The 21877-nt window shown below is 37.9% G+C and overlaps 1 protein-coding gene across 3 annotated transcripts in view; it reads left to right on the forward strand.

Annotated features, from left to right (window-relative positions):
* Col28a1 (collagen type XXVIII alpha 1 chain) overlaps positions 1-21877 on the forward strand; it is a 196400-nt gene that overhangs the window by 37677 nt on the left and 136846 nt on the right. For all 3 annotated transcript variants that reach the window (XR_007109989.1, XM_047562843.1, XM_047562842.1), the window contains exons 12-13: positions 15367-15435; positions 16523-16591. Coding sequence is in view for 2 of the 3 variants with exons in the window: in XM_047562843.1 (XP_047418799.1) it covers positions 15367-15435; positions 16523-16591 (138 nt within the window). In the remaining variant the exon portion in view is untranslated. The remainder of the gene's footprint in view (positions 1-15366; positions 15436-16522; positions 16592-21877) is intronic.

The raw sequence follows: 21877 nt of genomic DNA on the forward strand, positions 1-21877 counted from the left end.
TTTGAGCTGTAGTGTTAAGTCGTTTATTTGTTGATTTCTACTTCTTTTTTTGAATGAGCCCCATGAAATAAATCTTCCTCTAAGTACTGCTTTCATAGTGTCCCACAGATTTTGATATGATGTGTCTTTGTTCTCATTTACCTCTAAGAATTTTTTTATTTCCTTCCCGATATCTTCTGTTATACATTCATCATATAATAGTGTATTATTTAATCTCCAGGTATTGGAGAAGTTTCTGTTTTTTATTCTGTCATTTATTTCTAATTTCAATCCATTATGATCTGATAGAGTACAAGGTAGTATCTCTATCTTCTTGTATTTGCTAACAGTAGCTTTGTGGCATAAAATATGGTCTATTTTAGAGAAGGATCCATGTGCTGCTGAGAAGAAAGTGTATTCATTCTTTGTTGGATGGTGTATTCTATATATGTCCGTTAAGTCAAAATTGTTGATTGTGTTGTTGAGATCTATAGTTTCTTTATTCAATTTTTGTTTGGACAATCTATCCAGTGGTGAGAGAGGTGTGTTAAAATCGCCTAGTATTATTGTGTTGTGGTCTATTTGATTTCTGAGATTGAGAAGGATTTGTTTGACATACGTGGATGAGCCAATGTTCGGGGCATAGATATTTATGATTGTTATGTCTTGCTGATTTATGCTTCCCTTAAGCAGCATGTAATGTCCTTCTTTATCCCTTCTGACTAGTTTTGGTTTGAAGTCCACATTATCTGAAAAGAGGATGGATACTCCAGCTTTTTTGCTGTGTCCGTGTGCATGGTATGTTTTTCCCCATCCTTTCACCTTTAGTCTATGGGTGTCTCTTTCTATGAGATGAGTCTCTTGCAGGCAGCATATTTTTGGATTTTTCTTTTTAATCCAATCTGCCAGTCTATGTCTTTTGATTGATGAATTCAGGCCATTAACATTCAGGGTTATTATTGTGATATGATTTGTATTCCCAGTCAATTGACTCATATTTGTTTTTGACATGATTTGGTTTCTCCTTTATTTGGCTATTCCTTTAGGCTAGCGCCTCCTGTTGCTGATTTGCATTGTTGTTTTTCATCTCTTCCTCATGGAATATTTTGCTGAGAATGTTCTGTAATGCTGGCTTTCTTTTTGTAAATTCCTTTAGCTTTTGTTTATCATGGAAGGATCTTATTTCATCGTCAAATTTGAAGGTAAGTTTTGCTGGGTATAAGATTCTTGGTTGGCATCCGTTTTCTTTCAGGGCTTGTTATATGTTGTTCCAGGCCCTTCTAGCTTTTAGGGTCTGAATTGAAAAATCTGCTGATATTCTTTTGGTTTCCCTCTGAATGTAATTTGATTCTTTTCTCTCGTGGCCTTTAAAACTCTGTCTTTATTTTGTATGTTAGGTATTTTCATAATAATGTGCCTTGGTGTGAGTCTGTTGTAAGTTTGTATGTTTGGAGTTCTATAAGCCTCTTGTACTTGGTTTTCCATTTCATTCTTCAGATTTGGGAAATTTTCTGATATTATTTCATTGAATAGATTGTTCATTCCTTTGGTTTATTTCTCTAAGCCTTCCTCAATTCCAATAATTCTTAAATTTGGCCTTTTCATGATATCCCATAATTCTTGTAGATTCTGTTCATGATTTCTTACCATCTTTTCTGTTTGGCCAACTTTGCTTTCAAGATTAAATAATTTGTCTTCAATGTCTGAGGTTCTGTCTTCCAGGTGTTCTATCCTATTGGTTATGCTTTCTATGGAGTTTTTAACTTGGTTTATTGTTTCCTTCATTTCAAGTATTTCAGTTTTTTTTTTTTTTCAGTATCTCTAACTCTTTATTGAAATGATCTCTTGCTTCCTGTATTTGGTCTTTTAACTGTTGATTGGTGCGATCATTTAATGCCTGCATTTGCTCTTTCATCTCCTCCTTCAATGCCTGCATTTGCTCTTTCATCTCCTCATTAGCTTCCCTGATCGTTTTAATTACGTACATTCTGAACTCCCTTTCTGACATTTCTTCTGCTGTGCTGTCATTGGGTTTTATTGATGTAGTATCTAGGTTTGTTTGGGACATTTTCTTCCCTTGTTTTCTCATATTGGTCAGCTGTCAGTGGGACCCTGAGATATTGCAGTTTTCCGCTATTGGCTTATAGTGTCCCAGTAGATTTCCAGTGTATCACCTTCCAGCCTTCAGTAGCCTGATGTGTTGGAGGAATCTGATAAAGCAGCACATCCAAAGAAAACTGCCCCTAGCCCCCTACTGGTTCCACGGTTTGGAACTGGCTCTGTGCGGAAAGGCTCTCACTGTGGGCCTGCACCGTGCAGCTGGCTGTGTGGGAGGAGCCCACTGCTGGAGTGTGGAAGGCTACCTTGGGAAGACTCTAGCTACCCTGCCCGGCTCCGATAAGCCACCTCTTTCTGGGCCTGCCACCCGGGCCGAGCTTTACCCAGTAGGCAGACTCACCCGTGGCTCTATTTCAGTCCGAGTCTCTCAATGCCTCCCCTTCTTAACCCCTGGGTTCTGGAGCGACTGGGGGTGCAGTCACCCTCTAGGCCGCCATCTTGGATAGCCCCGTGAAGAGAGCCTGCAGCCGGAGTGGGCAGAGCCGCCTGAAGAGGTCTCTGGCTGCCCTGCCCTGATCCCAGAGGCTGCTTGCGGATCGAAGTTCTCCGTTGGTTCGGGGACTTGTGGCTGGTTCTATGTAGAAAGCCTCTCACTGGGCGGTCTGGTCTGAGAAGCTAGCCTTGAAAGGCACCTCCCACTGCAGGGGTCCAGGCTACTTGGGGAGGTCTCTGGCTGCCCTATCCTGGTCCCTGAAGCTGCTTGTGTGCCAGAGTACGCTGTGCTGCGCTGGCTCCAGGACTTGGAGCTTGTTCTGGTCAGAAAGGCTCTCACTAGCGGGCCCGCTCTGGGAACCTGGAGAAGCTGGCTGTGTGGGCGGGGCCCACCTCTGGAGTGCGCAGGGCTGCCTGTGGAAGACTCTAGCTGCCCTGCCCGGCTCCGATAAGCCACCTCTTTCTGGGCCTGCCACCCGGGCCGAGCTTTACCCAGTGGGCAGACTCACCCGTGGCTCTATTTCAGTCCGAGTGTCTCAATGCCTCCCCTTCTTAACTCCTGGGTTCTGGAGCGACTGGGGGTGCAGTCTCCCTCTAGACTGCCATCTTGGATCGCTCCGTGAAGAGAGCCTGCAGCCGGAGTGGGCAGAGCCGCCTGAAGAGGTCTCTGGCTGCTCTACCCTGATCCCAGAGGCTGCTTGCGGATCGAAGTTCTCCGTTGGTTCGGGGGCTTGTGGCTGGTTCTATGTAGAAAGCCTCTCACTGGGCGGTCTGCTCCGAGAAGCTAGCCTTGAAAGGCACCTCCCACCGCAGTGGTCCAGGCTACTTGGGGAGGTCTCTGGCTGCCCCATCCTGGTCCCTGAAGCTGCTTGCGTGCCGGAGTACGCTGCGCTGCACTGGCTCTGGGACTCCTAGGTTCCGATTTGACACAGGAGAGATTGTGAACTCCTTCCTTAGATAAAGGAGACTGGAAGATAACCACGTCTGGAACTGAAAGGTTATAACTCTGTCTTTAGAAATGATTTTTGAAATTCTCCTTTTCTCCAGCCTCATGCAAGATGTCTTGCTAGGCTTCCATGCTTACTCCATCTAAGTGTTGATACCTTTCATGGTTCTGACCCAAGGCTCTAGCCTCTTTAATTTCTCTGAAATTATCCCACACAGTAGCCCCATGTAGCTATTGAGCATTTGAGATATGGCTCATTCAAATTGAGATTGCCATAAGCATAAGATTGGGTTTCAAGGACTTAATATTAAGAGTAGTGAAAATATAAATATAAGCATCAATGCTTTTAAAAAAATATTGATTCCATGTTGAAATGATAATATTTTGGACATTTTAAGTGAAATACATTATTAATTATAGTTCACCTGTTTCTTTTTACTTTCTTAATAGGACTACTAGAAAAATTTAAATTACATACATAACTTGCTGTATATTCCCACTGGACATTGCTGCTCCAGACAGTGACCGAATTGTCACCTCATTTCTGGTTCCTTGTACTCACTTTCCATAGAATATTTCACATCATTTTATGCCTCACATTTTTTCTTAGCTTTGAACTTTTGCTTTTTCTTTCCCACCAGTTTCGCTATGATTTCTACCTCTTCATTCAGCTCAAATGTCTCCTCTATTATCCCAGTTCCTTGAGGCAGAATTAAACATTTCTGCCTCAGAGACTTATATGCTCTGTTAATATCTTTATTATAGATAATTTACATGCTTGTATTTTGTTTCATATTCATTTGTGTCTCTAGCCAGATTGTACATTTCTGCAAAGTGCAGGTGCAATCTGATTTATACCTCTAATTATGTAAACCGATACTAATTATAGGCATAAATTTTTATTCACTATACCCCTATTGAGCGCAAACTCTGGTGTCAGCTTGGTCTACAAAGGCCTGTGAACAGCAATTGAATCTACACATATTAAACAGCTATTTTACACACAATATCTTGAATCCTCTCAACCACCCTGCAAGGTAGATATAATTATCCTCATTTTTCATTTTGGGATTTTGCAAAAGTTCAAACCGTTAGTAAGTGATAGAGCCAGGGATAACTCCAAAACCATACCTCCTACACCCCACAGATTCCATGCATGCTGAAAAGTCAATTTAAAAATAGAGATTATATTTCTATAGTATAAAATGGAAAAAAACATATTTCCTAGGGTTATTAGAAGATTAAATGAGATAATGTATATAGTGTCAGAACAGTGCTTGTAAATAGTAGGTTTCATTAACCATGGACTTCCTCTGCTCTTGAGGTCCATAGAAGTCAGGGCATTCTTAATTTCTGAGGAGGACCAAGGTGGTCTCATTGCCCCTAAACAGGTTCACAGTCACATTCATGTATATTCACAATCACATAGAGATTATGAAAGAAGTCTCTCTTTGGGGCTATTTTAACCCACTCCTCTTTGTTAAATTCACCTGTTGACCCTAGTCATCAAAGAAAGTGAAGTAGAGAAATAAGTACAGTTGGTACTGTAGGCATTGTGGGCATGCAATCTCTCTCTCTCTCCTTCTCTCTCACTGTGTGTGTGTGTGTGTGTGTGTGTGTGTGTGTGTGTGTGTGTTGGTGAAGGTTGGGGGCAGGAATAATAGTAGGAAAAAATCAAGCCTGGAATTTTACCCAGGGTGTGTTGTCTCAGTGAATTTCCAGATAATTATTCTAAGTAAAATGCTGACTCTCTTCTCCTTATTTTGTTTAGTCTCAATATCATGTTTAACAATGAGGACCCCTTTATTTACTACCACAGGGGTTTTTGTAAGAAAGGTAAAGGGAAAACAATATTTATGCACCAATCTTTGTCAGTGGGTCCTATGATGTTAGGCTCCTGAGAAATAAATTTAAGCAAGGGAAATGTGAAGATATGTTTTGGAGGGACTGGGTTCAGGTAAGGCAAATCAATCACTCTAAAATCTTTGGATTCCTCTAATTCCCTTGCAAAAGTAATAATAAAAAATCTCTCAGTTGCTTTTGGTACTTGGCCAAGCCTAAGGGGACCCATAGGCTTAAGAGTAACAGAGTTGTTGGGCTGAAGTTGCAACTCAGTGGTACAACACTTGCCTGGCATGTGTGAGGCCCTGGATTCCATACTCAGCACCACATATAAATAGATAAAAATAAAAAAAGATTCATTAAACAAAAAAGAAATATATGGCAGAACCAAGTTTCTAAAAAAAAAAAAAGAATAACAGAGTTGTTTCTCTTAATTCTCCTGATTCACACATTTAATGTAACAACCAAACCATGCCTTGTAAGTAGTCAGAAGAAACTTTTTCACAAGCCTGTGCTCCTGGTTTGTTTCTGATCAAACCTGTAGTTAAGTAGTAAGGAGGGCAGAGCTTCTACCAATCAAAAGTCAAGTTCTCCACCAGATGGGTAGTTTAAATGCCTTATTATCTATTACAAAACCAAAGGTACATGTAGGAAGTACAGAAAATAAAATAAGAACTTAGGGTTTAAAAAATTGTCACTGGCTCTTTGCGGTGCCAAATCCGCGAGTATTTGTCACCGCCTGCAGCAACAATTTGCGCGGGTCTTTATCAGTGGTGAACTGGAAACGAACTGCTTTTATCTTTCTTTTAGTGGGCTGCTTTCTCACTTATTTGCTTGTTCCCTGGGCTATTGAGGAAGAAAGGCTTTTCTTAGAGAGAGAGAAAGGCTTCGCATAAGAGAGAAAGAGAGACTTTGCTTAAGAGAGAGAGACTACACTTTCAGAGATCTATTTCTTCTTAGTTCTGCTGCTTCTTCTTAAAGGTGCGTCCTGCATCCTGTGAACTAAGGGTGCGTCTATCTGAGGTGCTTCTTAGTGATGCGTCCTGCGTACTGCGATTTGCCTATCTGTCATCTAGAGGTGTGTTCTCAATTTTCTGCTCTGTGATCTGCCTTCTGCCGCTGCCTGCTGCTCCTCTCTGCGAGCCGCTTCTATCTGCTTGCTGCCTTTTCTTCTTCCTTTCTGCTAGTGGCTTCTCTTCGCTTCTTTCTGCTAGCTGCTGCTCTTACTGCTGCTCCTTACTGTCGCACCCCTGCCCACTGCCCGCTTATATTCCCTCCAGGAGACAGAGGGCGAGGCCACGCAGTTGCGATCAGGCGAGGAGCCAGCTGCCCCATCACGGCAAGGGACAAAACGAGCAGGCCCGAGCAGGCGCACTCAGGAACACCTGTGCACACTTTGTGCGTGTGGACTTAATTGAATATGGCCAGTGATAAATCACCTGAGTGTGCTTATGTTAATTAACCTCCTCACTGCCGATGTGATCAGGTGCCGTTCTGGCTGGCACAGCCCCCAACATAAAATTATTGTTGTGTTTTTTAATGATGTATTTATCTCTTGAGCCAGTTCTTAAAGTTTAGAAACTATGTCTTAGGCTTCTCAGTATTTGTTTCCTAACCCTCCACAGAGCAAGTACTTGCCCTTGGCTGAGTGATGTCAACAGTCCCTGTATGGGACTCCTATAACTTTAAAGGAGACTTCAACATGAGTGGAGAGCACAGAAGTTGTAAACAAACAAAGAAAAAAACCCCATGAATGTTCTTTGAAGCGAAACTTTGCTCTAGGAAGTTGAATATTTTCTAGCATTTACGTGTACTTCAATAGTAAGAAATCAATTTCGAATTTAGTGCAAACTTTCATGTCTGATATTCTATAAAGAGAGAAGTTCCATGACAAAAAACATCTAAAATAAGAATGACTGTGATCTGTCTGTTCTGGATTTAAACTACACAGAAAGACATGTACAATCCAAAGATTTTAAAAAGTAAATTCTAGTTCATTTATCTGCCATATTGACTTTTTCTCAATAGCATGAACGCTAAATACATTTGTATCAAACCACTTATAAGCCAAAAAAAAAAAAAAATCATAAGTTCTGGCAACTGATTTTTTTGATACCAGGGATATTTAACCACTGAGTCACATCCCTAACCCTTTTTAATATTTTATTTAGAGACAGGGTTTTGCTGAGTTCCTAAGTGCCTTGCTATGGATGCTGAGAATGACTTTGAACTTGCAATCCTCTGCTCCCCGCCCCACTAACCCCTGGGATTACAGGGGAGCACCACTCCTCTTGGCTCTGGCAACTGATTTTAAGACAGATTTCTTTTGTTTTAATTTATGTTGCATTTGGGCATATATTTTGGGGAGCTGACTTCTCCTCGTACCTTCTCTTTCTCCTTTGCAATGTTCAAAGTCAACAAACTGCTCTACAATAATTCCCCTACCAATAGAACATTGTACCAATTGTTGTGTCTCCTCCAAAATCACAAGTCTCCAGGGCAAAGTGGGACTTTAACAGTAATGAAAAGTTTTTTATTTCTCTTAATCTGAGAGAAAGTTAGTCTCAATGTATGTTCCACTTTTCTGTTTGCAAGTATGAAGAAATAAATCTGTAAGTTGAATGAAATTTTCAATAGTAAGTATTCATTAACTCAAACATTAGAGTATTCAGAAATCTTCCTTAGCATAAATTAAATATTCATGTGTATTTACCAAAATTGGAAGGAAATGCACCAAAAATTAATAGGAATTGTAGATAAGTAATTTAAAACTTTCTTTAAATGTATGCTTTTTTCTTTAAATTTATTTTTATTGTAAACAAATGGGATACATCTTGTTTCTCTGTTTATACATGAAGTAGAGGCATACCATTTGTGTAATCATACATTTACCTAGGGTAATTGTTTTTGATTCATTCTGTTGTTATTTTTCTTCCCCCCCACCCTTTCCACTCCTCTTATCCCTCTATAGAGTCCCTCCTTCCTCCATTCTTGCCCCCTTCCCACAACCTGTATGTGTCATCATCTGCTTATCAGTGAGATCATTCGTCCTTTGGTGTTTTCAGATTGGATTATTTCACTTAGCATGATATTCTCCAATTTCATCCATTTGCCTGCAAATGCCATAATTTTATTATTCTTTATGGCTGAGTAATATTCCATTGTATATATATATATATACCACAGTTTCTTTATCCATTCATCCATTGAGGGGCATCTAGGTTGTTTCTACAATCTGGCTATTGTGAATTGAGCAGCTATGAACATTGTTGTGGCTATATCTCTGTAGTATGCTGATTTTAAGTCCTTTGGGTATAGGCCAAGGAGTGGGATAGCTGGGTCAAATGGTGGTTCCATTCCAAGTTTTCTGAGGAATCTCCACACTGCTTTCCAGAGTGACTGCACTAATTTGCAGCCCCACCAGCAATGTATGAATGTACCTTTTTCCCCACATCTACTCTAACACCTATTGTTGCTTGTATTCTTGATAATTGCCATTCTAATTGGAGTGAGATGGAATCTTAGTGTAGTTTAGATTTGCATTTCTCTTATTACTAGAGATGTTGAACATTTTTTCATATATCTGTTGATTGCTTGTACATCTTCTTCTGTGAAGTGTCTGTTCATATCCTTAGGCCATTTGTTGAATGGGTTATTTATATTCTTGGTGTAGAGTTTTTTGAGTTCTTTATATATTCTGGAAATGAGTGCTCTATCTGAAATATGAGTGGCAAAGATTTTCTCCCACTCTGTAGGCTCTCTCTTCACATTTCTGATAGTTTCCTTTGCTGAGAGAAAGCTTTTTAGTTTGAATCTATCCCAGCTGTTGATTCTTGCTTTTATTTCTTGTGCTGTGGGAGTCATGTTAAGGAAGTCTGCTCCTAAGCCAACAAGTTGAAGATTTGGACCTAGTTTTTCTTCTATAAGATGCAGGATCTCTGGTTTGATTTCAAGGTCCTTGATCCATTTTGAGTTGATTTTTGTGCAGGGTGAGAGATAGGGGTTTAGTTTCATTCTGTTGCATATGGATTTCCAGTTTTCCCAGCACCATTTGTTGAAGAGGCTCTCTTTTCTCCATTGCATATTTTTGGCACCTTTGTCTAGTATGAGATAATTGTATTTATTTGGGTTTGTGTCCATGTCCTCTATTCTGTACCATTGATCTACCTTTCTATTTTGGTGCCACTACCATGCCGTTTTTGTTACTATTGCTTTGTAGTATAGTTGAAGATCTGGTATTGCGATACCCCCTGCTTCACTCTTCCTGCTAAGGATTGCTTTAGCTATTTTGGGTTTCTTATTCTTCCAGATGAATTTCATGATTGCTTGCTCTATTTCTGTAAGGTACATCATTGGGATTTTAATTGGAATTGTATTGAAACCGTATAGCACTTTTAGTAGTATGGCCATTTTGACAATATTACTTCTGCCTATCCAAGAACATGGGAGATCTTTCCATCTTCTAAGATTTTCTTTAATTTCTTTCTTTAGTGTTCTGTAGTTCTCATTGTAGAGGTCTTTCACCTCTTTTGTGAGATTGATTCCCAAGTATTTAATTTTTTTTGAGGCTATTGTGAATGGGGTAGTTTTCCTAATTTCTCTTTCTGAAGATTCATCATTTATGTATAAAAATGCATTGGATTTATGAGCATTGATCTTTTAACCTGGTACTTTACTGAATTCACTTATGAATTCTAAAAGTTTTCTTTTTTTTTTTTTTGGGTGCTGGGGTTCAAACCCAGGGCCTTGTGCTTACAAGGCAAGCACTCTACCGACTGAGCTATCTCCCCAGCCCCGAATTCTAAAAGTTTTCTGGTGGAATTTTCTGGTTCCTCTAAATATATAACCATGTCATCAGCAAACAGGGATAGTTTGAGTTCTTCTTTTCCTTGTTTGTATCCCTTTAATTTCTTTGGTCTGTCTAATTGCTCTGGCTAGAGTTTCAAGGACAATGTTGAATAGAAGCGGTGAAAGAGGGCATCCCTGCCTTGTTCCATTTTTTAGGTGGAATGCTTTCAGTTTTTCACCGTTTAGAATGATATTGGCCATGGACTTAGCATAGATGGCCTTGATAATGTTAAGGAATGTTCCCACTATCTCTATTTTTTCTAGTGTTTTGAGCATGAAGGGATGCTGTATTTTATCAAATGCTTTTTCTGCATCTATTGAAATAATCATATGATTCTTGACTTTAAGTCTGTTGATATGGTGAATGACATTTATTGATTTCTGGATGTTGAACCAACCTTGCATCCCTGGGATAAAATGCACTTGATCGTGGTACACTATGTTTTTAATATTTTCGTATGCGATTTGCTAATATTTTGTTGAGAATTTTTGCATTGATGTTCAGTAAAGATATTGGTCTGAAATTTTCTTTCCTCGATGTGTCTCTGTCTGGTTTAGGTATCAGGGTAATGTTGGCTTCATAGAATGAGTTTGGGAGGGTTCCCTCCTCTTCTATTTCATGGAATAGTTTGAGGAGTATTGGAATGAGCTCTTCTTTAAAGGTTTTGTAGAACTCGGCTGAGAACCTATCTGGTCCTGGACTTTTCTTTGTTGGTAGGCTTTTGATGACCTCTTCTATTTCATTACTTGAAATTGATTTATTTAAATTGTGTATGTCCTCCTGGTTCAGATTAGGGAATTCATATGTCTCTAGAAACCTGTTGATGTCTTTGAGATTTTCTATTTTGCTGGTGTATAGATTTTCAAAATAGCTTCTAATTATGTTTTTTATTTCAATCGTGTCTGTTGTGATATTTCCTTGTTCATTCCGAATTTTAGTGATTTGGGTTTTCTCTCTCCTTCTCTTTGTTAGTGTGGCTAAGGGTTTATCAATTTTGTTTATTTTTTCAAAGAACCAACTATTTATTTTGTCAATTTTTCAATTGTTTCTTTTGTTTCAATTTCATTGATTTCAGCTCTGATTTTAACTATTTCCTGTCTTCTACTACTTTTGGTGTTGCTCTGTTCTTCTTTTTCTAAGGCTTTGAGCTGTAGTGTTAGGTTGTTTATTTGTTGATTTTTTTTTTCTTTTATTGAATGCACTCCATGAAATAAATTTCCTCTAAGAACTGTTTTCATAGTGTCCCAGAGATTTTGATATGTCGTTTCTTTGTTCTCATTTATCTCTAAGCATTTTTTAATTTCCTTCCTGATATCTTCTGTTATCCATTCATCATACAATAGCGAATTATTGAATCTCCAGGTGTTGGAGTAGTTTCTGTTTTTTCTCTGTCATTTATTTTCTAATTTCAATCTATTATGATCTGATAGATACAAGGTATAATACCTTATCTCTATCTTCTTGTACTTGCTAACAGTAGCTTTGTGGCATAATATATGGTCTATTTTAGAGAAGGATCCATGTGCTGCTGAGAAGAAAGTGTATTCGTTCTTTGTTGGATGGTATATTCTATAAATGTCCATTAAGTCTAAATTATTGATTGTGTTATTGAGATCTATGGTTTCTTTATTCAATTTTTTTTTTTTTGGAGGATCTGTCCAGTGGTGAGAGAGGTGTGTTAAAATCGCCTAGTATTATTGTGTTGTGGTCTATTTGATTTCTGGCATTGAGAAGGATTTGTTTGATGTACATGGATGAGCCAATGTTCGGGGCATAGATATTTATGATTGTTATGTCTTGGTGATTTGTGCTTCCCTTAAGCAGTATGAAGTGTCCTTCTTTATTCCTTCTGATTAACTTTGGCTTGAAGTCTACATTATCTGATATGAGGATGGATACTCTAGCTTTTTTGCCGTGTCCATGTGCATGGTGTTTTTCCCCATCCTTTCACCTTTAGTCTGTGGGTATCTCTTTCTATGTGATAAGCCTGTTGCAGGCAGCAAATTGTTGGATTTTTCTTTTTAATCCAATCTGCCAATCTATGTCTTTTGATTGATGAGTTCAGGCCATTAACATTCAGGGTTATTATTGTGATATGATTTGTATTCCCGGTCATTTGGCTCATTTTTTTGGGACACAACTTGATTTCTCCTTTATTTTGTTGTTCCCTTAGGGTAGTTCCTCCCTTTGCTGATTTACATCGTTGTTTTTCATCTCTTCTTCATGGAATATTTTGCTGAGAATGTTCTGTAATGCAGCTTTCTTTTTGTAAATTCTTTTAACTTTTGTTTATCGTGGAAGGATTTTATTTCATCATCAAATCTGAAGGTAAATTTTGCTGGGTATAAGATACTTGGTTGGCATCCATTTTCTTTCAGAGCTTGAACAATGTTGTTCCAGGTCCTTCTAGCTTTTAGGGTCTGGATTTAAAAATCTGCTGATATCTGTTTTGGTTTCCCCCTGAATGTAATTTGATTCTTTTCTCTCACAGCCTTTAAAATTCTGTCTTTATTTTGTATGTTAGGTATTTTCATTATAATGTGCCTTGGTGTGGGTCTGTTGTAATTTTGTGTATTTGGAGTTCTATAAGCCTCTTGAACTTGATTTTCCATTTCATTCTTCAAGTTTGGGAAATTTTCTGATATTATTTCATTGGATAGATTGTTCATTCCTTTGGTTTGTTTCTCTATGCCTTCCTCAATCCCAATAATTCTTAAATTTGGCCTTTTCATGGTATCCCATAGTTCTTGTAGATTCTGTTCATGATTTCTTACTGTCTTCTCTGTTTGGTCAACTTTGTTTTAAAGATTAAATATTTTGTCTTTGATATCTGAGGTTCTGTCTTCCAGGTTTTCTATCCTATTGGTTATGCTTTCTATGGAGTTTTTAACTTGGTTTATTGTTTCCTTCATTTCAAGGATCTCTGTTTTTTTTTTTCAATATCTCTCTTTATTGAAATGACCTTTTGCTTCCTATATTTACTCTTTTAACTGTTGATTGGTGATTCATTCAGTGCTTGCATTTGCCCTTTCATCTCCTCGTTTGCTTCCCTTGATGTTTTGATTAGGTACATTCTGAACTCCCTTTCTGACATTTCTTCTGCCATGCTGTCATTGGATTTTATTGTTATACCATCTAGGTTTGTTTGGGACATTTTCTTCCCTTGTTTTCTCATATTGTTCAGGTATCTACCCCTCTAGTAGTTAAACTCTGGGATATTGCAGATTTCCTTTATTGACTAATATTGTCTCTGTAGATTCCCAATAACTCACCTCTTAGCCTTCAGTAGCCTGAAGACTTGTAGGAACTTGATAATGTAGTGCTCCACTAGGAAACTGGCCTTCTAGGGGTGGTGGCCTTCAGTGGGTTATATTTCCTGGTGGCTCTGAGTTGGTCTCGAGTCTCTCAATACCTCCTTTTCTTGACTCCTGGGTCTTGTCAAAGGTCCTCTAGCCTCCTGTAGGTGTCTCAGGAAGGGAGCTGCCCTTCCAATGATGATGGCCACGCCCTTAGGAGTAACTCAAAATGCCTATACCAGCCTATAAAGAAGCCTCTGGCTAGCTCCATGATGGTGACAAACCTCGGCCTGGTGGTCGGGCGGGGTTGTTTAGTGATGGCGTCTGTCTTTGGCCTGGTGGTTAGGTGGGTTGGCTGCCCGCTGCAAGGCAGGCGGGTTGGCTGTCCACCTGCTACCTCTGCAATGTAGGCGGCCTGACTCACCTGCCAGCTCGCTCCCTGACTACAACCAACTATGCTTTTTAATATATGAAAGATTTTCTACAATGATAATGTATTAATTAATAAATGAAAAAACTTAACAGTATTTAAAAAAGCAATTGAAATCAATTGCCATTGAAATTCCCTATCATCATGTCATAGGGCCAGAAGCCTGAGAGACTGTGTGGACTCAGGTTCACCATCTGGGAAATGGAGAGGGTTGAGTGTCATGGTCCCATCTAGTTCTAAGATACCTGAGTTCTATTATAGGCCTGCCACATGGTAGGCTGAATTAATTAAAAATGTTTTGGTATTGAGTTATAAAATCTTGACTAAGAGTGGCTTAACTCATAAAAAACTCTCATTGTTGAGTGAAGAGAATTTTGACAGTAGATAGTCCAGGACTAGATTGGCTGCTCAGTGAGGTTATCCAGAAGTCAGGCTCTTCTCCATGTGCTCTGTGTGGTCCTCTTCAACTCTTGGCTTTCATTGGAGAGATTTTTGTGTCATGGATACAAGATAGTTACCACATCTCCATGTGGGAAAGAAAATACAGAGGCAAAAGTTTTTTCCTTTATATCCAGCAAGGTCCCTCCTATCTCAATTGTTAGAATCAAGTCACATGATCAACCTAGACTTATGGGTGGCAATGGGAAAGGAGATCTAGCCATTCATCCCATACCTGTAAGAATTATCATTCATTCCATACCTGTGAGAGCAAAGAACAACTGCCCTTGTCATGAGCAGATCATCGTTCTGCCAGCAGACAGGAGAGCGGGAGAGAGGGTAGCCACTGTTGTCTACCAGAGCACCCAACAAAAATTTTAGTGAATGAGTGAGGACTGCACTGTAACTTTCTTTTTCTTTCTTTCTTTTGTTTTTTTTTGGGGGGGTTGGGTACTGAGGATTAGACTCAGGGACACTGAGCCACATCCCCAGCCCTATTTTGTATTTTATTTAGAGATAGGGTCTTACTGAGTTGCTTAGGGTCTCACTACTGCTGAGGCTGGCTTTGAACTTGTGAACCTCCTGCCTCAGCCTCCCAAGTCACTGGGATTACAGGCATATGCCACCACACCCGGCTGCACTGTGACTTTTGTGGGTCCTAAGAGTGTTTGCCTTAGAAAATACTTTCATCCAGGAAAAATATTTAAAAGTGTATGATTGAGTTGATATAAAGATAAATATAATCTAGGCTCGATTCATTATTACATGTTCATTATTATGATATTGATTTTTATTCTAATATAAAAAATGAAAATTGAAACATGTTCATAGGTTCCTAAAAGTATTGTGAGCCCTAGATACTGTGCCTACTGAGCCTAGTGGGTAATTCAACCCTTGTCTATATTGATGATTGAGGGCAGAGGCTGTGTCTGAGGTTCCACTGTTGCCCTCAAAGCCCCTATCACAACACCATACATCTAAGAGCTGCTCAATGAATAATGCTGAGTTGACCTAACATATAACTTTCTCCCTGTAGGGTGAGCCAGGTCCTCCTGGTCCTTATGGTCCTCCAGGAGCCCCTGGTATTGGACAGCAGGGTATTAAGGTAAAAATACTTATTTCTTTGTCCATTGATGGCTATTGAATTTATTGTAGAACCTGGGGGAGTGTGATTTTTAACTCAGTTCAGCCTAATTGTAGTAAACATGAGGAGATTTCCTGCAGAAGTTACTTACATTTGCATTCTTGGACACAGTAATGCTCTGACCAGAGGCAGTTGTCACAAGAATAATCAATCAATTATATTTTTGATTTGATTGAAATGAAAAATGTGCTTGTCTCTAAATACCCACTGACTCATAAGATATGTGTAGTTCGTTTAAATTTTCAGACTTTAAACATTAATATACAAATCTGTTAGCACATCAGCTATCACTTGCTCACATTAAATAAACAGATGGGCAGGAACCAGAGGAACTAGGACACTGAATAAATAAATGTTGACAGAAAGGATTATAGGGAAATAGAAAGTAAGAAACATCTCTCCTGGGATGCTCTGTACCATGCAGGATAGGATGGAGTGGAAGTGCTTATTTTAAATGGCTCTTCTGTGTGGTTGGAACAATAAGGCCTTGATGCAGGAATAAAATAAGACTTTGATGCAGCACTAAAACTGTACTTTGAATATAATCAAGTGTCAGCATAGGTAGCATTTCAACAATAAGTACATTGAGACTGCAGGGAAAGCAGGGTTTATATGGGCAGAGTTACTGGAGAAGCATTCTGAAGGAGATCAAGTGTGAAACAGAGCTCAAAGGAGAGGTGGAATGGGACAGAGTAGGGACAAGAAATGGGTATGTTCCAGAATGATGGCTAAGAAGAGCACAAATATCATTAGCTTGTCCATCTTGGTGACCAAAATGAATCGCCACACGGTTCATCTTATCATTGCCGTGTGATGGACTGTGAAAGCGAAAAATGCTGTATCACATTTGAAGAAGAGATGATAAATAGTTTAGGGTAATTTGTTTCCTTGAATTTACTTAAATTCAATTAAAGTCATTTCTCCCCCTCTAGATTTAAAAAAATGTTTATGGATATGAAAAGTTTGGCTATTTTGTATTTATCCTTGTTGAAATCTCCAGATTACTTTGTGCTCTGTTTATTTTAAAATCCCCACTGTACTTTCTCAGGGAGAAAGAGGTCAAGAAGGAAGAACAGGAGCTCCAGGACCCATTGGAGTTGGTCAGCCAGGTCAGCCGGTAAGTAGCAAACCTCCCAGGTGGAATAAGGAAGAGCCACACAATTCTCATGTGTTCTTTCTGGTGAGAATAAATGGTCAAAGCTATAGTAACAAAAATAGCATGATGTCTGTTCATTTCCATAGCCCATTTATTGATTGGGTTATTTGTATTCTTGGTGTAAAGTTTTTTGGGTTCTTTATAAATTCTGGAGATTAGCGCTCTATCTGAAGTGCATATGGCAAAGATTTTCTCCCACTCCGTAGGCTCTCCCTTCACATTATTGGTTGTTTCCTTTGCTGAGAAAAAGCTTTTTAGTTTGAATTCATCCCATTTAATGATTCCTGCTTTTATTTCTTGTGCTTTGGGTGTCTTGTTAAGGAAGTCTGGTCCTAAACTGATGTGATGAAGATTTGGGCCTACTTTTTCTTCTGTTTGTTGTAGGGTCTCTGGTCTAATTCCTAGGTCCTTGATCCATTTTGAGTTAAGTTTTGTGCAGGTTGAGAGATAGGGGTTTAGTTTCATTTTACTGCATATGGATTTTCAGTTTTCCAAGCACCATTTGTTGAAGAAGTCATCTTTTCTCCATTGTATGTTTTTGGTACTTATGTCTAATATGAGAAAACTGAGCAGACACTTCACAGATTTACAAGCAATCAACAGATATATGGAAAAATGTTCAACATCTCTAGTAATAAGAGAAATGCAAATCAAAACTACCCTAAGATTTCATCTCACCCCAATTAGAATGGCTATTATCAAGAATACAAGCAACAATAGGTGTTGGAGAGGATGTGGGGAAAAAGGCACACTCATACATTGCTGGTGGGGTTGCAAATTAGTGCAGCCACTCTGGAAAGTGATATGGAGATTCCTTAGGAAACTTGGAAGGGAACCACCATTTGACCCAGCTATCCCACTCCTAGGCCTGAACCCAAAGGACTTAAAATCGGCATACTACAGAGACTCAGTCACATTAATGTTTATAGCAACTCAATTCACAATAGTTAGATTGTGGAATCAACCTAGATGCCCTTCAATAGATGAATGGATAAAGAAACTATGGTATATATGCACAGTGGAATATTATTCAGCCATAAAGAAGAATCAAAGTATGCATTTGCAGGTAAATGGATGGAGTTGGAGAGTATCATGTTAAATGAGATAAGCCAATCCCCAAAACTGAAGGCTGAATGTTTTCTCTGTTAAGTGGATGATGATACATAACAGGGGCAGAGGAGGTAGAGGAAGAATGGAGAAAGGATGGATTGTGTTGAGGGAAATGAGGATTGGGGAGGAAGCAGGGGAGAGGAGAGATAATAGAATGAGAAAAGTATCATTACCCTATGTACATGTGTGATTACACAAATGGTGTGACTCGACTTCGTGTACAATCAGAGAAATGAAAGATGTACCCCAGTTGTGTGCAATGAATAAAAAAAAATAAAAAATAGCATGGTATTGGCACCAAAATAGGTAAGAAGACCAATGGAACAGGATAGAAGACACAGAGACAAACCCACATAAATACAGTTATCTCATACTGGACCAAGGCTCCATAAACATATATTGGAGATAAGATACTCTCCTCAACAAATGGTGCTGAGAAAACTGGAAATTCATATGTAATAGAATTAAAGTTAACTCCTATCTCTCACTCTGTACAAAAATCAACTCTAAGTGGGTCAAAGACCTAGGAATTAGACCAGAAACCATGCACATAGTAGAAGAAATCATAGGCCCAACACTTCAGCATATTGGCTCAGAAACTTTCTTAACAAGACTACTAAAGGACAAGAAATAAAAAATCAATAAACAGAATGGCATCAAACTAAAAAGTGTCTTCACAGCAAAGGAAACAATCAAGAACGTGATGAGAGAGCCTACAAAAATGAGAGAAAATCTTTGCCATCTGCACCTGAGATAGGGTGTTAATTTCCAGGATATACGAAGAACTCAAAATGTTTAACACCAAAACAGAAACAAATAACCCAGTCAATAAATGGGCAAAGGAACTGAACAGACCCTTCTCAAAAGCAGAAATACAAATGGTCAATGAATATATAAAAAAATGTTCAACATCACTAGCAATTAGAGAAATGCAAATTAAAACTACACTGAGATTTCATCTCACTCCAGTCAGAATGGAAACTATCAAGAACACAAATAACAACAAATGTTGGTGAGGATGTGAGGAAAAGGAAATGCTCTTACATTGCTGGTGGGACTACAAATTGGTGCAACCACTCTGCAAAGCAGTATGGAGATTCCTCAAAAAACTAGTAATGGAACCACCATTTGACCCAGTTATCCCACTCCTCAGCATATATTCAAAAGAATTAAAATCAGCATACTACAGTGGCACAGCCAATCATTGTTTATAACAGTTCAATTCACAATTACTAAGCTATGGAACCAAACTAGGTCCCTTCAACAGATGAATAGATAAAGAAAATGTGGTGTATATACACAGTGGAGTAGCATCAGCCATAAAAAAGAATGACTTTATGACATTTGCTGTCATGATGGTTCTGGAGACTATCATGCTAAGTGAAATAAGCCAATCCCAAAAACCAAAGGTGGAATATTTTTGCTGATATATGGAAACTAAACCACAATAAAAGTGGGGAGGGGAAGAAGAGAAGTTTAGTAGATTAGATAAAGGGGAATGAAAGGAGTGTGTGTGGGGGGGTAAGAATCAGAAAGACTATAGAATGAATCTAACATAAATTTTCCTATGTACACATATGAAAATCTAAGTGAATTCCACCATCGTGCCTACCCACAAGAATGGGGTCCTAATTAGAATAAGATATATTCCATACTTCTATAATATTGTCAAAATGGATTCTACTGTCATATATAACTAAGAAGAACCAATAAAAAATTAAAAAAAGAATAAATGGTCACATGAATCCACCTTGTATCTTTTTAAATAAAAAGAAAATAAGTATGCAAGGACCAGATCCAAGTGTTATTTTTCATATACTTGAAATAGGAATATATATATGCAAACACACATATATATACATGCATATATGTGTACACAGCCATATGGGTGTATATGATACTTATATCTGTCTCTCTCTTACTATAATGTCTTACAAAATGAATCACCTTGTTAAGAATAAGAGATCTTATATGTCAATGTTTCCTTTGAGTTGACAGGAAATTGTGTTAATGTCCATACATTGTAATGTACTTTCCTATAACCATGAGAAAAATTGCTGAGAATAAGGATAGTATTATCAAATCCACATGTGTGCTTTTAAGCTAGGATTGATTACTATAGAAAGATAAAACCTGTTTTCCTCACCACTCTGCCTTGTGTAGCTTTGAAGTTTGTTATTGTTGGATAATAAGACAAATGTTATAAAAAAAGATCTGAAGAGAAAGTGAATGAAACACAACTATTCTGGTATAAGAAACTTCTTAACTTCTAAGGTAACCATTGTTCTCCTAGGAAATAACTGTAGCTGACTCACTGAGGAGTAAGTAAAAACAACCAATTGTGGATAGCTGGTCTCCCAATTTGATTTTGCATTGCGTAGTTATTCACTTGTAAATAGTAACAGGAACATGTGTTTCCTTGCTTTACTCTCTGAGTGAAATGGCAGCATGTTATTTGTGGGCTAGAGTTTTCACTAACGTCTGAATATATTAATTTAAGAAAAAACATAATATGGAGGAAAAATACACTGGATGAAATATCTGAAGATAAGTGATCTAGTCTCAATTTCCATTAAATATAGTGTTCTTAAAAGTGAATCACTAACTTCTTTGAGTATCCATTTTGGTAACATATTACTGTTTAACAAATTAAGTGCTTTAGAACAATAAATAGTTATTTCTCATGATAAAGTGGGTTGACTTGGGAGTTTCATATAATGGGAAGTTGACTGGAGAGTTAGAATGGTTAGAAGGTAAAAATGACCTCATTCACAAGACTGGCAGTTTGGTGCTGGTTGCTGGCTGGTGTTGAGCTGGGTTTGCCCAGACACCTCAATTCTCGGTTCCCCTCTACATGTGGTTCCCAGGCTTCCTCACAACATGGTAGCCTGGACAAAAGCAGAAATGTTCCAACAGGAAGAAACCACTTATCATGTAAAACTCAATCTCAGAGTCACCTGCATCATTTCTGTGATGCAGTTGGCTAAAATGAGCATAGGATCAGCTCAGATGTGAGTGGAATAGAAAGAGATTCCTCCTCCCTATGAAAAGAGCCAGAGAACTTGTGGATTTTTTTTTTTTTTTTACTACATAGAAAAATAATATAATTAGGATTTATACAAAGTAGATTTTTACAAAACAATTTTACTGCAAGAAATACATCTTATATCCAAGCAAAAAATGTGGAAATATACATGGAAGTATATGTTTAAGAAAAAACATTTATTTTGAAATGCTGAGTGGAAATGGATATTTTTAATGCACCATAGTATTGAATTTTAACTTTCATAAAATTAAAATATTAATCTTGCTAATTTTATGATTTTCAGAGTTTGAAATATTGATGCAAAGTTCTGAAAATGTTAGGTAAAAAGTCAGATCATTTTATTCTTTTATGTAATTTGATAGATTTTTTTCTCAAAGAACTTTGTTATTATTAAGCCTTTCCACACTCAGCAATAAATTAAACATTTAAGTTTCATTTATTCATTCTATTCTTTAAAACATTTGTATTAAGTAATGAAATGTTTTAAGCATATTGAAAAACAATAAATGATTTAGCAAATCTCTAACCAGAAGACAAACTTGCCTACACTTAATTTAGGTTATCTTTAAGAACCATAAAATATTGTGGATAGCAGTAAAATCTCCATAACCTCTTCCAGAAAATAAAAGATGAAAGAACATTTACCAACTTATTTTATAAAGTCAGTTTTTCCTGATACCAAAACAAAATAATAACAACACATGAGAATAAAACTACAGACCAATATCCCTCATGAATATAGACATAAGAATTCTTAGTAAAGTACTGTCAAACAGATTTAAACAATATATAAAAATAATTATATAGCTAAACAAAGTAGTTTATTCAATGGATACAGGGCTGGCTTAATAATTGAAAATCAAAGAAATATACCATACTACCTCACTAAAAACAAACAAACAAAAAACAAACAAACTTATACTCATATCCAAAGATACCAAAAAGCATTTGACAAGATTAAATTCCCCCAAGACCCTAATAAAACTTTGATAAGATCTCTTAGAAAACTGAGAATAAAGGGGAACCTCCCCAACTTCTACAAGGCCTTCAGCTAACATTGTATTTAGTGACTAAAATCTAATCATACTGTA

The sequence above is a fragment of the Sciurus carolinensis genome, chromosome 8 (genome assembly GCF_902686445.1).
Source record: "Sciurus carolinensis chromosome 8, mSciCar1.2, whole genome shotgun sequence".
NCBI classification, from domain to species: Eukaryota; Metazoa; Chordata; class Mammalia; order Rodentia; family Sciuridae; genus Sciurus; species Sciurus carolinensis.